The following is a 17,090-nucleotide window of genomic DNA, read 5'->3' as shown; positions in this document are numbered from 1 at the left end:
GCTCCTTATATGTTGCTATGCCAAACAGGTTTTACAGTACAGAGTACAGAGTACAGTTTGTCCTAATTTTTGGCTCTGGGTAGCAGCGTTCAATGTGATACTTTACCCTGTCTTTCCCATCAGAGGTACCCACGGAAAAAAAGATGCTCTCTGAGGTATTGTGGGAACAAAAAGAGAGCTTTCTCATACAGCTCCCCTGAACATGGATTGAGACAGCAATTGGAAAGAGTCCTAGTAAGGAGAGTCATTTGCAGTCAGTGTACGTACATTGGTGGAATTTCTGTTGCGTCTGTACAAAGACACAGAGTGGGATGAAGGAGGGATGAAGAGCTTTTGGTGTGCCGAAATTGAAAATCTTCTGAAATCATGTCACAATTGTGCCCAGCAGCGACCCCAAATAGACGCCTGGCTATTACTGATGTGACTCCTGAGTTTGACATCATCAAAACAGGGGCAGCAGGTTGCTAGGCAACAGAGGGGACAGCTGCGAAATCTACAGTAAGCAGATGTTCTTGGATGTAATGACAACGCTGTTGTTTTATGAGGGCAAAGAGATTTCAAATGTATGATTTTGACAGGTCTTTCAGAGAACTGAAGTTACTGCAGTGTCACCTACAGTGTCCTTGTTCTAGCTGTGCTGTGTCGGCATCTCTGGATGTTGCAAGGCTCCCATAGGAAAGCCTCTCTCCCTCCGACACACACACACACGCACACAGGGCTTCATGGCCTATACCAAAGTCACTGTAGAGGGCATGCCGGTAATCCATACCCCGGCTGGGATCCAATATGTTGCTTTGATACCTCAGCAACCTGAGAAGAGGAGCTGGGGAAGAATAGAGAATGGAGAGAGTGGGGGGGGGTTAGAGGGAGTGGAGGGGTTAGAGGGGGGTGGTTAGAGGGATTGGAGGGGGTTAGAGGGAGTGGATGGGGGTAGAGGGAGTGGAGGAGTTAGAGGGGGGTGGTTAGAGGGATTGGAGGGGGTTAGAGGGAGTGGATGGGGTTAGAGGGAGTGGAGGAGTTAGAGGGGGGTGGTTAGAGGGATTGGAGGGGGTTAGAGGGAGTGGATGGGGTTAGAGGGAGTGGAGGAGTTAGAGGGGGGTGGTTAGAGGGATTGGAGGGGGTTAGAGGGAGTGGAGGAGTTAGAGGGGGGTGGTTAGAGGGATTGGAGGGGGTTAGAGGGAGTGGGTGGGGTTAGAGGGAGTGGATGGGGTTAGAGGGAGTGGATGGGGTTAGAGGGAGTGGATGGGGTTAGAGGGAGTGGTTGGGGTTAGAGGAAGTGGATGGGGTTAGAGGGATTGGAGGGGGTTAGAGGGATTGGAGGGGGTTAGAGGGATTGGAGGGGGTTAGAGGGAGTGGGTGGGGTTAGAGGGAGTGGGTGGGGTTAGAGGGAGTGGGGGAGTTAGAGGGGGGTGGTTAGAGGGAGTGGAGGGGGTTAGAGGGAGTGGAGGGGGAGGGACTGGGCCACGTGCTGAGCTGAGGAAGGTAGAATCACTGTGATATAACATTGTGAACAGGTTTGCAGGACACACAGGAACGCACACACACAGACACACAAGGCTAGCGGCACTCTGCAGGTTCTATTTTAAGAGCCCATTCTCACTCCTCCATTAATCACACAGTGTAGCGTGAAACACTCCCTCCCACAGGGCCAGACACATCATAGATCACGGAGGCACTGTGTGTGTGTTTGAGAGCGAGAGATTGCGAGAGCAGAGATTTCATTGTGCATAGCTTCTAATAAGCACAAGGAGGCGACAAAGTTATATCTAGACTATTGTAGTACGTGCGGGACTTTTATTTTGAAGGCTGAAGGAATACATTGACCCGGAAGTGATTCGTGTAGCGACAGCTCAACAACATGAATACATTTTAAACAGAAATTTAACCACAACAGGTAGCAATAGACTGATACATTGGAATTATGTCATTAGGTTAGTCCAGTGGTTCCCAACCAACCAGGGGTACTAGGAGCCCTGGCTTACTTCGATTATCTACAGGGGGTACTTGAGAAGACTCATGAGACCATAGGCTTTTACTGGTAAAATGCGCATGAGGGGGTACTTCAGGAGTACAATAGTCTGGGCAGAGCAACATTTTGTTGGTGGTAAAATAACCGAAAAGAATTTGGAACCACTGGCTTTGTAAACTAGCTAGCTAACGTTAGTTACACGTTGATGTATCTTATCAGCTACAATCTAGCAGTCCTTGGACAGTTATGAATGAATGCATGCTACCTAGCTAGCGTTAGTTAAAGCGATACAAAAAAGTTAAATTATATTGATCACAATTTAATCATCACACTCGTTGTGATACTGAATTAAACTCTTAGCTAATCTACTAGTAACGTTAGCTAGCTAGATAAATTGCCAATAGCCATAGCACAGTAGGTATGATGTTGTTGTCAGATTCAGAGCTTTTGCTGCTTAGCGGATTTGCTTAAACATCTGTTTTATTATTTAAACTTTTTCGTAGGTTCACATCCCTGGCCGCAATGGCGCACATAACAATCAACCAGTATCTCCAACAGGTAGCCATTTTTCTATTTTATCTTACCGGTTATCAAGTGAGCCCCTATAGCTAGCCGTCTTCTTCCTTAGCACAGACTTTCATTTAGCTATTCTTTGTGTTCACCATTAGTCGCGCATGCTCAGTTCACACCATGTTGCTTACCTGTTCCCAGGTGTATGATGCCATTGATAATCATGAGGGGAGCTTTTGTGCAGAACTGCTGTCATTCAAACACCCACATGTGGCTAACCCACGTCTCCAGGTGAGGCTATTCAGTCTGCCTGAACCTTCCATGCCTTCAAGTCCTGCTGACTGTTGTTACACTTGTATCTCTTCAGATAACACCCTCTGTGTTTTGCTCTAAAAACATGACTGTATGTATGCCTGCAGCTCGCCAGTCCAGAGGAGAAGTGCCAACAGGTGCTGGAAGTCCCGTACGATGAGATGGTTGCAGCTCACTTGAGGTGCACCTATGCAGTGTCCAACCACGACTTTGTTGAGGCGTACAAATGTCAGACGTTGGTGGTCCAATATCCTTTTGCCCTTTCTGGAGATGACTTTGGATACATATTCTCATCACTCCCCATCCCTGCCTGACAAATATATACATACACACAGGATATATGCGGAAGCACATATTGTGCTATAGACTGGTCCATTTCCAAATTGTTCTGTCATGGTTTCTCTGCGGTTTCTCCTTGACTTTCTACGTCATTCTTGAGGGCCTTCCAATCTCACAAAGAGGAGAACTGGTAAGGATAAGCATGCAAAAAAATACACTTTTGATAAATCTGGCCTTAGTGTTTCTCTATTCTACATATACACGCCTGTGGGATGACTGCTCCATGTGCTGTTTAGGGCCTTGCCAGTGATGTTCGCTGTTACGCTGGACCTGCGGATATTTGCCAACAATGTAAGTGAACATAATCTATTGTGCTCTAAAGTGCTTCTGATCCAGTGATGGAAAAGTCATGTCCTATAGGAGGGGTTTGATAATTGTAGTATTATTGTCCTATAGGAGGGGTTTGATGATTGTAGTGTTATTGTCCTATAGGAGGGGTTTGATGATTGTAGTGTTATTGTCCTATAGGAGGGGTTTGATGATTGTAGTGTTATTGTCCTATAGGAGGGGTTTGATGATTGTAGTATTATTGTCCTATAGGAGAGGTTTGATGATTGTAGTGTTATTGTCCTATAGGAGGGGTTTGATGATTGTAGTGTTATTGTCCTATAGGAGGGGTTTGATGATTGTAGTATTATTGTCCTATAGGAGAGGTTTGATGATTGTAGTGTTATTGTCCTATAGGAGGGGTTTAATGATTGTAGTGTTATTGTCCTATAGGAGGGGTTTGATGATTGTAGTGTTATTGTCCTATAGGAGAGGTTTGATGATTGTAGTGTTATTGTCCTATAGGAGGGGTTTGATGATTGTACTGTTATTGTCCTATAGGAGGGGTTTGATGATTGTACTGTTATTGTCCTATAGGAGGGGTTTGATGATTGTACTGTTATTGTTCTATAGGAGGGGTTTGATGATTGTAGTATTATTGTCCTATAGGAGGGGTTTGATGATTGTAGTGTTATTGTCCTATAGGAGGGGTTTGATGATTGTAGTGTTATTGTCCTATAGGAGGGGTTTGATGATTGTAGTGTTATTGTCCTATAGGAGGGGTTTGATGATTGTAGTATTATTGTCCTATAGGAGGGGTTTGATGATTGTAGTGTTATTGTCCTATAGGAGGGGTTTGATAATTGTAGTATTATTGTCCTATAGGAGAGGTTTGATGATTGTAGTATTATTGTCCTATAGGAGGGGTTTGATGATTGTAGTATTATTGTCCTATAGGAGGGGTTTGATGATTGTAGTGTTATTGTCCTATAGGAGGGGTTTGATGATTGTAGTGTTATTGTCCTATAGGAGGGGTTTGATGATTGTAGTGTTATTGTCCTATAGGAGGGGTTTGATGATTGTAGTATTATTGTCCTATAGGAGGGGTTTGATGATTGTAGTATTATTGTCCTATAGGAGGGGTTTGATGATTGTAGTGTTATTGTCCTATAGGAGAGGTTTGATGATTGTAGTGTTATTGTCCTATAGGAGGGGTTTGATGATTGTAGTGTTATTGTCCTAGAGGAGAGGTTTGATGATTGTAGTATTATTGTCCTATAGGAGGGGTTTGATGATTGTAGTGTTATTGTCCTATAGGAGGGGTTTGATGATTGTAGTGTTATTGTCCTATAGGAGGGGTTTGATGATTGTAGTGTTATTGTCCTATAGGAGGGGTTTGATGATTGTAGTGTTATTGTCCTATAGGAGGGGTTTGATGATTGTAGTATTATTGTCCTATAGGAGGGGTTTGATGATTGTAGTGTTATTGTCCTATAGGAGGGGTTTGATGATTGTAGTGTTATTGTCCTAGAGGAGAGGTTTGATGATTGTAGTATTATTGTCCTATAGGAGGGGTTTGATGATTGTAGTGTTATTGTCCTATAGGAGGGGTTTGATGATTGTAGTGTTATTGTCCTATAGGAGGGGTTTGATGATTGTAGTATTATTGTCCTATAGGAGGGGTTTGATGATTGTAGTGTTATTGTCCTATAGGAGGGGTTTGATGATTGTAGTATTATTGTCCTATAGGAGGGGTTTGATGATTGTAGTGTTATTGTCCTATAGGAGGGGTTTGATGATTGTAGTGTTATTGTCCTATAGGAGGGGTTTGATAATTGTAGTATTATTGTCCTATAGGAGGGGTTTGATGATTGTAGTATTATTGTCCTATAGGAGGGGTTTGATAATTGTAGTATTATTGTCCTATAGGAGGGGTTTGATGATTGTAGTGTTATTGTCCAGGCAGAGCAGCAGCTCCTGAGGAAGGGAAAAGGCAAACTGGGAGACATGCTGGAGAAAGCTGCTGAACAACTGATGGGCTGTTTCAGAGTGTGTGCCAGCGACAAGTGAGTCTCACAGGACATGGACACTATTAACAGCATATTAAACTATATATCTAACAGCATATTAAACTATATATCTTACAGCATATTAAACTATATATCTTACAGCATATTAAACTATATATCTTACAGCATATTAAACTATATATCTTACAGCATATTAAACTATATATCTTACAGCATATTAAACTATATATCTTACAGCATATTAAACTATATATCTTACAGCATATTAAACTATATATCTTACAGCATATTAAACTATATATCTTACAGCATATTAAACTATATATCTTACAGCATATTCAACTATATATCTTACAGCATATTCAACTATATATCTTACAGCATATTCAACTATCTTACAGCATATTCAACTATATATCTTACAGCATATTCAACTATATATCTTACAGCATATTCAACTATATATCTTACAGCATATTCAACTATATATCTTACAGCATATTCAACTATATATCTTACAGCATATTAAACTATATATCTTACAGCATATTCAACTATTTATCTTACAGCATATTAAACTATATATCTTACAGCATATTAAACTATCTATCTTACAGCATATTAAACTATCTATCTTACAGCATATTAAACTATCTATCTTACACTATATTAAACTATCTATCTTACAGCATATTAAACTATATATCTTACAGCATATTAAACTATATATCTTACAGCATATTCAACTATATATCTTACAGCATATTCAACTATATATCTTACAGCATTCGACATTATTGACAGCATATTAAACTATATATTGAATTTAATTTATTTTGGGTAACAGACATGTACAACAAAATGTACAATGTGGACCCAGAGGATATCACTTGAAAGTATTAATTAAAACGCTTCTTTCCAAAGTGGTCCTCAATGGTAAAAACAATAACGCATATTATGATTAAAAGGAAACACAAAATTACAAACAACCATAAATGCATTAATTTATATTGACATCCTAAAAAGTGACACTATTCATTGCACTTTTCCCTAACCTTAAAAATAAACCATATTCTTTTCAGAATCTATTACAATTGCACATCATACCGATCCTTCAAATAAATACACCTGACCAGCAGTAGGAGCCACAAGGGGCAGTGGAGTGGTTTCTCTTACTTAGACAACCTTGTTCAAATGAAAACCTTTGCCTGCTTTTTAAAGCTATTTTTATATTTTCTTTGCTTGATCTCCAAGGGAAGGCTATTCCATAGACAAATGCCTGTATAGAGAAACGTGCTCCTAGCAGTACTGGGATTTTACAAGACATAACACTAGCTCTGGTATTGTAACTGTGCTGGTTATAGACCATATCAATGTGGTTTTTCATATAACCTTACAATTATTTAAGATGTCAAACATATGATTAAGTTTAAGTTGGTCCACTCTGGACTCCAAAGGCAACAAGCCCACCTCCTGGAACTCTTGTACCCCTATGTGGGTCCTAGGGGGGACATTCAGATAACATTATTTTGCATGACCTGCATTCTCTCTCTCAGCTTTTTTGATAGCCCACTATACCAAGCAGAGCAGGCATAATCAACATGACACTGAATCAAGGTTGAGACACAATATAAAAATGTACATTTGTTCGCCAAAGAATTTTAGCAGCAATCAGGTCTCCAGAAAGGGATTGATCTAGGGACACACGAAGATAAGACACTTGTTTTAGATTCAATCTCCTTGCCTGCACAGTTTACCTTTATCTTGTCAGCCCTAAGCAATCTACATTTTGTTCCAAACAAAATCGATTCAGTTTTTCCCAAATGTAGTGACAATTTGTTGTCAGTCAACCAATCTCTAACAAAATGCAATTCCTTACTCAGGGTCTCTATGTAAACTGTATCCTTCCCTGATATCAGTATGGCTGAATCATCAGCATAAAGCAGGAGTTTGCACTTTACTGTATCTGGCATATCATTAACGTATATAAGAAATAAGAGAGGCCCTAAAATGGATCCCTGCAGTACTCCACAGGATGTTTCTTTGGTTTCTGACAGAACATCACCAACATTACATGTGTTCCGTTGGTCAGATAAGACCAAAACCAATTCACTGCTACATCATTTAGACCCATGCATTTCAGTTTCATCAGGAGAATATCATGGTCAAAAGCTTTCTGGGGGGCCTCCCGAGTGGCGCAGTGGTCTAAGGCACTGCATCGCAGTGCTCGCTGTGCCACTAGAGTTTCTGGATTCGAGTCCAGGCTTTGTCGCAACCAGGTGACGCATTTGGCCCAGCGTCGTCCGGGTTAGGGGAGGGTTTGGCCAGCAGGGATGTCCTTGTCGCGCACTAGCGACTCCTGTGACGGGCCGGGCGCAGTGCACGCTGACACGGTCGCCATGTGTACGGTGTTTCCTCCGACACATTGGTGCGGATGACTTCCGGGTTAAGTGGGCATTGTGTGATGTAGCAGTGCGACTTGTTTGGGTTGTGTTTCGGAGGACGCTCGGCTCTCAATCTTCGCCTCTCCCGAGTCCATACGGGAGTTGCAGCGACAAGACTGCAACTACCAATTGGATACCACGAAAAATAAGCTTTCTGCAAGTCTAACATGACCATACCTGTATAGTTCACCTTCTCACATTCCTGCTTAATGTGGTCAAAAAGGCAAGTATCAGTGGAATGAGCTGTTCTAAATCCAGATTGGAGTTCATGAAGAAGTTTGCTCCAAGGTATCCCTCAAGGTGCACCATTGAACACTATTAACAGCATATTCAACTATATATCTGACAGCATATTCAACTATATATCTAACAGCATATTCAACTATATATCTGACAGCATATTCAACTATATATCTTACAGCATATTAAACTATATATCTTACAGCATATTAAACTATATATCTGACAGCATATTCAACTATATATCTGACAGCATATTCAACTATATATCTGACAGCATATTCAACTATATATCTGACAGCATATTAAACTATATATCTGACAGCATATTCAACTATATATCTTACAGCATATTAAACTATATATCTTACAGCATATTAAACTATATATCTTACAGCATATTCAACTATATATCTGACAGCATATTCAACTATATATCTGACAGCATATTCAACTATATATCTGACAGCATATTAAACTATATATCTGACAGCATATTCAACTATATATCTTACAGCATATTAAACTATATATCTTACAGCATATTAAACTATATATCTTACAGCATATTCAACTATATATCTTACAGCATATTAAACTATATATCTTACAGCATATTAAACTATTTATCTTACAGCATATTCAACTATATATCTTACAGCATATTCAACTATATATCTTACAGCATATTAAACTATTTATCTTACAGCATATTAAACTATTTATCTTACAGCATATTAAACTATATATCTTACAGCATATTCAACTATATATCTGACAGCATATTCAACTATATATCTTACAGCATATTCAACTATATATCTTACAGCATATTAAACTATTTATCTTACAGCATATTAAACTATTTATCTTACAGCATATTAAACTATATATCTTACAGCATATTCAACTATATATCTGACAGCATATTAAACTATATATCTTACAGCATATTCAACTATATATCTTACAGCATATTCAACTATATATCTTACAGCATATTAAACTATATATCTTACAGCATATTCAACTATATATCTTACAGCATATTCAACTATATATCTTACAGCATATTAAACTATATATCTTACAGCATATTCAACTATTTATCTGACAGCATATTCAACTATTTATCTGACAGCATATTCAACTATTTATCTTACAGCATATTAAACTATATATCTTACAGCATATTAAACTATATATCTTACAGCATATTCAACTATATATCTGACAGCATATTCAACTATATATCTGACAGCATATTCAACTATATATCTTACAGCATATTCAACTATATATCTGACAGCATATTCAACTATATATCTAACAGCATATTCAACTATATATCTTACAGCATATTCAACTATCTATCTTACAGCATATTCAACTATATATCTTACAGCATATTCAACTATATATCTAACAGCATATTCAACTATATATCTGACAGCATATTCAACTATATATCTAACAGCATATTCAACTATATATCTTACAGCATATTCAACTATATATCTTACAGCATATTCAACTATATATCTGACAGCATATTCAACTATATATCTTACAGCATATTCAACTATATATCTTACAGCATATTCAACTATATATCTTACAGCATATTCAACTATATATCTTACAGCATATTCAACTATATATCTGACAGCATATTCAACTATATATCTGACAGCATATTCAACTATATATCTGACAGCATATTCAACTATATATCTAACAGCATATTCAACTATATATCTGACAGCATATTCAAATATATATCTTACAGCATATTCAAATATATATCTTACAGCATATTCAAATATATATCTTACAGCATATTCAACTATATATCTGACAGCATATTCAACTATATATCTGACAGCATATTCAAATATATATCTTACAGCATATTCAAATATATATCTTACAGCATATTAAACTATATATCTTACAGCATATTAAACTATATATCTGACAGCATATTCAACTATATATCTGACAGCATATTCAACTATATATCTGACAGCATATTCAACTATATATCTTACAGCATATTCAAATATATATCTTACAGCATATTCAACTATATATCTGACAGCATATTCAACTATATATCTGACAGCATATTCAAATATATATCTTACAGCATATTCAACTATATATCTTACAGCATATTCAACTATATATCTAACAGCATATTAAACTATATATCTTACAGCATATTCAAATATATATCTTACAGCATATTCAAATATATATCTTACAGCATATTCAACTATATATCTTACAGCATATTAAACTATATATCTTACAGCATATTAAACTATATATCTTACAGCATATTCAACTATATATTTTACAGCATATTCAACTATCTTACAGCATATTAAACTATATATCTGACAGCATATTCAACTATATATCTTACAGCATATTCAACTATATATCTTACAGCATATTAAACTATATATCTTACAGCATATTAAACTATATATCTTACAGCATATTCAACTATATATTTTACAGCATATTCAACTATCTTACAGCATATTAAACTATATATCTGACAGCATATTCAACTATATATCTAACAGCATATTAAACTATATATCTTACAGCATATTCAAATATATATCTTACAGCATATTCAAATATATATCTTACAGCATATTAAACTATATATCTTACAGCATATTAAACTATATATCTTACAGCATATTAAACTATATATCTGACAGCATATTCAACTATATATCTTACAGCATATTCAACTATATATCTTACAGCATATTCAACTATATATTTTACAGCATATTCAACTATCTTACAGCATATAAAACTATTTATCTTACAGCATATTAAACTATATATCTTACAGCATATTCAACTATATATCTTACAGCATATTCAACTATTTATCTTACAGCATATTCAACTATCTTACAGCATATTCAACTATATATCTTACAGCATATTAAACTATATATCTTACAGCATATTCAACTATATATCTTACAGCATATTAAACTATTTATCTTACAGCATATTAAACTATTTATCTTACAGCATATTAAACTATTTATCTTACAGCCTTTACCGTAACAACCATAGCCCCTTGCTCATTATGTCTTGACTGTTATCATTTACAGTCGGGCTGGGATTGACGACTCCAAGAAGTGGGGAATGTTGTTTCTCATCAATCAGCTCTTCAAGATCTACTTCAAGGTAAGGCAGTAGAGTGATTGGGTGAAGTTTTGTTTACATGAATAGGCCCTACTTTGTGTGTGCGTGCGTGTGTGTACATCTCTGTGTGTCTAAACGGTTGTGTGTGTGTGTGTACATCTCTGTGTGTCTAAACGGTTGTGTGTGTGTGTGTACAGATCAACAAGCTACACCTGTGTAAGCCACTGATCCGAGCCATCGACAGCTCCAACCTGAAGGATGATTACAGTATGGCCCAGAGAGTCACCTACAAATACTACGTAGGCCGCAAGGCCATGTTCGACAGCGACTACAAGCCAGCCGAGGAGTACCTGTCCTTCTCCTTCCAGCACTGCCACCGCTCCAGCCAGAGGAACAAACGCATGATCCTCATCTACCTACTGCCTGTCAAGATGTTGCTGGTGAGACAGAGCGCCTCACTGAGAGAGCTCAAACATACACTCATCTAGCCACACACGTCTGAATTCAAATCAAATTCAAAAAGCTTGACTGTCAATCAGAGACTAAGACTGGTGTTGCTCATGTTGATTCAGGGTCACATGCCTAATCACCAGCTGCTCAGGAAGTACGACCTCATGCAGTTTGCCGACGTCACGAAAGCTGTGAGGTGAGTGTCACCACCCGCCCGCTCCTCGCCATCTCTTTCTCCTCTCTCTCCCGACTCCCTCCTTCCCCCTCTTTTTCTGATTTCTCTCTCTCTGTCTCTCTGTCTCTGTAACAGTGAGGGCAACCTGCTTCTGTTGAATGAGGCCTTGGCCAAGCATGAGAACTTCTTCATCCGCTGTGGCATCTTCCTCATCCTCGAGAAGCTCAAGATCATCACCTACCGGAACCTCTTCAAGAAAGTGTGAGTCTACTCAGCCAAGTCCAACGGTACTGGACTGGCCTGGTTACACTTTTAACACTACTGAGCCAAGTCCAGCTGGACCGGGCTGGCCTGGTTACACTTTTAACACTACTGAGCCAAGTCCAGCTGGACTGGGCTGGCCTGGTTACACTTTTAACACTACTGAGCCAAGTCCAGCTGGACTGGGCTGGCCCGGTTACACTTTTAACACTACTGAGCCAAGTCCAGCTGGACTGGGCTGGCCCGGTTACACATCCATCATAGTTGCTGGAACCGCACTGAAAGGACAATGTGAAAATAAATGATCTGAGGCAGCACAGTACGATTCAGCTCAGCCCTATAGTGTGAATTGGCATTTGTGGAGTAGGAACTAGTGTGTGTGTGTGTTAACCTATGCGCGATATTGACTTTCTGTTAACATGTTTGTGGTATGGACTTAATGTGGGTTAGGTACCAACTGCTGAAGACTCACCAGTTACCCCTAGATGCCTTCCTGGTAGCTCTGAAAATGATGCAGGTGGAAGAGGTGGACATTGACGAGGTGCAGTGTATCCTGGCCAACCTAATCTGCGAGGTGAGATCCCACCACACACACCTTTTCCTCTGACCATACTAAGTGCTTCCACCTGATATTTCAGACAGTAGTAAAACATGAAGCATCAGATGAACTCTCTTCCTCCTCTCTTCTAGGGTCACATCAAGGGCTACATCTCTCACCAGCACCAGAAACTGGTCGTCAGCAAGGCCAATCCATTCCCCCTGCTGTCATCATCTTCCTAATCTACGTATCCCAGAATCCCCTTCACCCAGAAACTCCCAGAAATATATTTCCTTATCTTTTAGGTTGCATTTTATTTTGTCATATTTTTTAAATTTTGAATAAAAGTTTTTTTTTTGTACTCCTTGTACCAGATTTGTGTTTATTAAGGAAGTGTGGAAGATAAATGATTTATATAATTACAGTACACGTTACAATATAACCACTCGCTTTCATTTACATTGTTAACCTTGGAAAAAACAACTTAAATCTTGAACACAACCTTGTTGGCTGTAAGTCCAGTGTAGGTAGGGATCAGGCTAACCCTTAGCTGGGGTTACACATAAGGTCCAGGTGGGTCGTGGGTCATTTGTGGTGTCATCCTCATCTCTGTCATCTCCAGGCGCTGCTGGATCCATTGCAAGTAGCGAGACAGCTTGGTGAACAACAGGGTTTGTTCACAGCCATGTGACGTGGGTGGCGTAAGGAGCAGGCCTGTTAGGAACGCTGTACCCCTCTCCACAGTCACAACGGGGGTCCCGGACAAGAGGCTGCAGTTCCTCATTAGTCCTGGTTTGAGGTCTGTCTCATTAAACCTAGTCAACTCAGTCCCACAGAAGCCCTTCTGGCTCCCCATACAGAACATCTTGTTGGTGAGGGGCTGGGAGACGTTCACCTGGTTTCGACAGCCCTCCGCTTTCAGGTAGGAGAGAACAGGGGGGCCGTGGGATTCCCCCCGGAACTTGTCCGGACCCCTGGCCACCCCCTCCCTTCCTGGACTCATCAACACGTTCTCACTGAAATCCTTAGTGGGCAGGCACAGGTGGGAGACAGAGGGGCCATAGGGAAGGGGCTCATTCAGTCTCACCAAGGCCAGGTCGTCCTCCAGACTGCCTCTCTCGTGGCGGTTGTGAATGTACAACTGGGTCGATAGAGGGATCCTCACACTATTATCTGAGGCACCTTAGGGGATGAATGGAAACCGTTAGATTTCAGAAAGATTTGAATCTGCCTGAGCTGGAGGTTTATACACTAACAGATCAAACGTCAGTGTTTTTATCACTGTGGGACTCACCTGTCTGCATGCTGTGGACTTTCTTTCCCATGTATAGGCAGCTAGCTGAGGTCAGGACTGCCTGAGGCCCCAGGATCACCCCACTACACAGCTCCACACCAGCCTCATCCACAAACACCACCTGCCAATCACAAAGTCACAGGTTAAAGGGGAAGTTCAGTATTTCACAAATTAATGTTCCTCACCTTGAAAGTAGTCTATAGGCCAGGATAAACAGACTTCCCCTTTAACTCACCATGCTCTACATTGTGCTGGTAGGGGAGGGACTTACTTGCCATGGACAGCGGTTGTGTGGACAGACGTGATAAGCTATGTTGATTTGGTTTGTTGGCTGGAGTCTTCCACAGGGGTGCTTAACTAAGGAAACGGAGACGTCTCTATTTAAAGTGTGTGAGAGAGAGAGTGTTACAGATGTCTAATTCAAAAGAATAGGTAGACGTTAACCTGCAGGTATGCAGCTCCTCTTATCACTGTGAATCTTGTACCCTGTGGTGCAGGAGCACTGGTATGATCCAAAGTTGGGACTGCAGAAGTGGTCACAGGAGAAGGGCCCCTTAGTGGGGCACTGAGAGATATCTGTTATGACACACAAACATATCTCTTAGCCTACTCGCATAAATATGAACTCACACTAACACATTCACACACACTCATAAAGAGTTCTACGGTAGGTGTTCTGTTGACCTGTTTCACAGTTCTTCCCGTGGTACAGCTCTGTGCAGCTACAGGTGTAACCTCCAATGCTGTCCTTGCAGCTGCCACCATGGAGACAGGGATTGGGTTTGCACTGGTCCCCATCTGGGGAGGAAGAGGAGGAAGAAGAAGGGGGGGGATTCAATATCTGGAGTGGGGAGAAAACCCAACACCCCTCTGTCGCGATTCAAAAGAATGAGACTTACCTACGTAGACATTCCAGAAAGTGTCCTATTGAGGTATAAGAGAGAGAGAGAGAAACAATGGACACAGGGTTTAAATCAGAAAACTACTGCATTAGTTATGGATAAGGGGATTGCCTATGTTGTCAGATCAGTGCAGTTGAAGGAAAGGAATACATTTTAGACTATTGAGATGCACCCTGTAGGCCTAAACTTCTCACAGTTTTGGGTGTGTCTTCAAAGTACTCCCTGGCCTCCTCGTAGTTGCAGGTCTCCTCATAACACTCTCTCTCCAGGTTCCCCTGAAGCATCTCCTCCAAGAAGAACGCATTCGCTCGCTTCGACCGTAGGAAGACCGTGCTGGCGTGCGCAGGGGGTCTGAACACTGAGGATCAGGGAAGTGGAGGTGGATGAAGAGTAGGAGGGATAGGAGGAGGAGGTAGATGAAGGGGTAGGAGGGGGAGGTGGATGAAGAGGAGGGGAGGTGGATGTAGAGGGGGAGGTGGGGGAGGGGAGGTGGATGAGGAGGGGATGAGGGGCAGGTTGATGAAGAGGAGGGGAAGGAAGAAGGGGAGGTGGATGAAGAGGAGGAGGGGAAGGAGGATGAGGGGGAGGTGGGTGAACGGGAGGAGGGAAAGGAGGATGAAGAGGGGAATGAGGATGAGGGGGAGGTGGATGAAGAGGAGGAGAGGAAGGGAAGGAGGAGGGGTAGGAGGATGAGGTGGATGAAGAGGAGGGGAATGAGGGGGAGGTGGATGAAGAGGAGGAGAGGAAGGGAAGGAGGAGGGGTAGGAGGATAAGGTGGATGAAGAGGAGGGGAATGAGGGGGAGGTGGATGAAGAGGAGGAGAGGAGGGGTAGGAGGATGAGGTGGATGAAGAGGAGGAGAGGAGGGGGAGGTGGATGAAGAGGAGGAGAGGAAGAGGGAGAAGACATAGGGAACAACAACAACTGAAAAGTGAGACAAACCAGAAGTGACTCAGTATTCGTTCTTCTCCTTCCAGGTTGAGGATAATATGTTAAATGGTGGAAAGTTAAACATGGAGCAATGGGATTTTGGTGAAGATTATTCACTTTATGTGGTCCCATCATTGAGTTTCATGCCATTGAATTACATACAGAACAGTTTGCTTAATGTATACCTGTGGAGGATGCTAAGGGAACAAAACATGGTTTTCATGGGTTTGATACCGTTCCATTCACTCCATTCCATCTATTAAACTCCATTCCAGCCATTATTATGAGCTGTTCTCCCCTCAGCAGCCTCCACTGCTGTATACCCACACTGTGCTGGTCATATGTAGACTGGAAAACTATGCTAGCAAAGTCATTGTCAGCCTGAACGTATGATTAACAAAATGTCTACTTGGTCCTGTAGCTTTCACAGTGCAGTGGCTTACCTCTCCCATAGCTGCAGACCAGGAGGACACCGCTCAGAAGAGAGAGAGACAGAAACCACCATCGCCTCCACGAGCCCATTACAATCCACATCCACACTGTACCCACAAGCCTCTCTGCCTGTGCCAAGGTCCTGTCTGTAGCCCTGTCTATCTCTCTCTCTTGCGCTCTCTCTCTACCTTTCTTTCTGACACACACAACCCTGCTGCCGTGTTAACATTGCCAAGTAAACCCCCACCCGCTTGCCAGCCCAAATGTCAGTTTTTAGTCATTGCTGTATACGCCAACAAAGTTGCGCTTATATTGTGTGAATTTCTCCAGGATAGCGTAATTTATGTGGACCTCCCTGTCACCAGACGTAATAAATGTAGCTGGTGCCAGCTCTAGACAGTTTAAAGATGGTGCCTCATTAGCAATTGTATGTAATTTAATAGCTACCAAATATGCTACTAATATGCTAATATGTTATGAAGATAAATTGAGATGAAACGTTCAGTAAAACTCATTGTATCACATTAGGTCTTCACAAACACAATGTCCCACAGATGGACTCTAGACTGTACACACAGTAGAGCAAACAGCAAACCCACCTATCCTTGTGTGCTCGGTACTTACACCAGCAATGATTCAAGTCAATGGTGACCTTTGAACCCTGCTGTTTTTCTGATACGATCGATTCAGTTTGTACTTTAAAAAAAACAGGAACAGTAGGAACATTTCTGTCTAATGGCACTCCTGACTCAACTTTATAGTGTGTAATGTAGTTTAATGTTGGTATGTGATGACTGGACATTCAAATAAAA

General features: G+C 40.8%; 2 protein-coding genes across 4 annotated transcripts; one reads left to right on the top strand and one right to left on the bottom strand.

Moving 5' to 3' along the window:
* The first annotated feature begins 1,762 nt into the window (after positions 1 to 1,762).
* Positions 1,763 to 13,082, top strand: pcid2 (PCI domain containing 2). Of its 3 annotated transcripts, none has more exons than XM_071330301.1 (13): positions 1,763 to 1,894; positions 2,473 to 2,527; positions 2,681 to 2,770; positions 2,899 to 3,038; positions 3,219 to 3,260; positions 3,367 to 3,421; positions 5,360 to 5,463; positions 11,264 to 11,339; positions 11,495 to 11,737; positions 11,870 to 11,943; positions 12,058 to 12,183; positions 12,634 to 12,757; positions 12,874 to 13,082. In XM_071330301.1, the coding sequence occupies exons 2-13, from the start codon at positions 2,492 to 2,494 to the stop codon at positions 12,961 to 12,963; spliced, it is 1,200 nt and encodes a 399-aa protein (XP_071186402.1). In that variant the 5' UTR covers positions 1,763 to 1,894; positions 2,473 to 2,491; the 3' UTR covers positions 12,964 to 13,082. The 3 variants fall into 3 exon arrangements, with proteins under 3 accessions (XP_071186402.1, XP_071186403.1, XP_071186404.1); XM_071330302.1 differs by having other exon boundaries at positions 1,888 to 2,038; XM_071330303.1 differs by lacking the exon at positions 1,763 to 1,894 and adding an exon at positions 1,932 to 2,104.
* prozb (protein Z, vitamin K-dependent plasma glycoprotein b) lies at positions 13,021 to 16,477 on the bottom strand. The gene is made up of 8 exons (XM_071330300.1): positions 16,290 to 16,477; positions 15,112 to 15,275; positions 14,915 to 14,939; positions 14,700 to 14,813; positions 14,460 to 14,591; positions 14,287 to 14,372; positions 14,016 to 14,136; positions 13,021 to 13,903 (listed from the first exon to the last, which is right to left on the bottom strand). Exons 1-8 carry the CDS (start codon positions 16,378 to 16,380, stop codon positions 13,278 to 13,280), a joined length of 1,359 nt encoding a protein of 452 aa, XP_071186401.1. The 5' UTR covers positions 16,381 to 16,477; the 3' UTR covers positions 13,021 to 13,277.
* Between the last annotated feature and the right edge of the window lie 613 nt (positions 16,478 to 17,090).

The sequence above is a fragment of the Salvelinus alpinus genome, chromosome 10, assembly GCF_045679555.1.
Source record: "Salvelinus alpinus chromosome 10, SLU_Salpinus.1, whole genome shotgun sequence".
Lineage (NCBI taxonomy): Eukaryota > Metazoa > Chordata > Actinopteri > Salmoniformes > Salmonidae > Salvelinus > Salvelinus alpinus.
The sequence above is the reverse complement of the archived record's forward strand: the minus strand, read 5'-3'. Positions and strand labels throughout refer to the sequence as shown.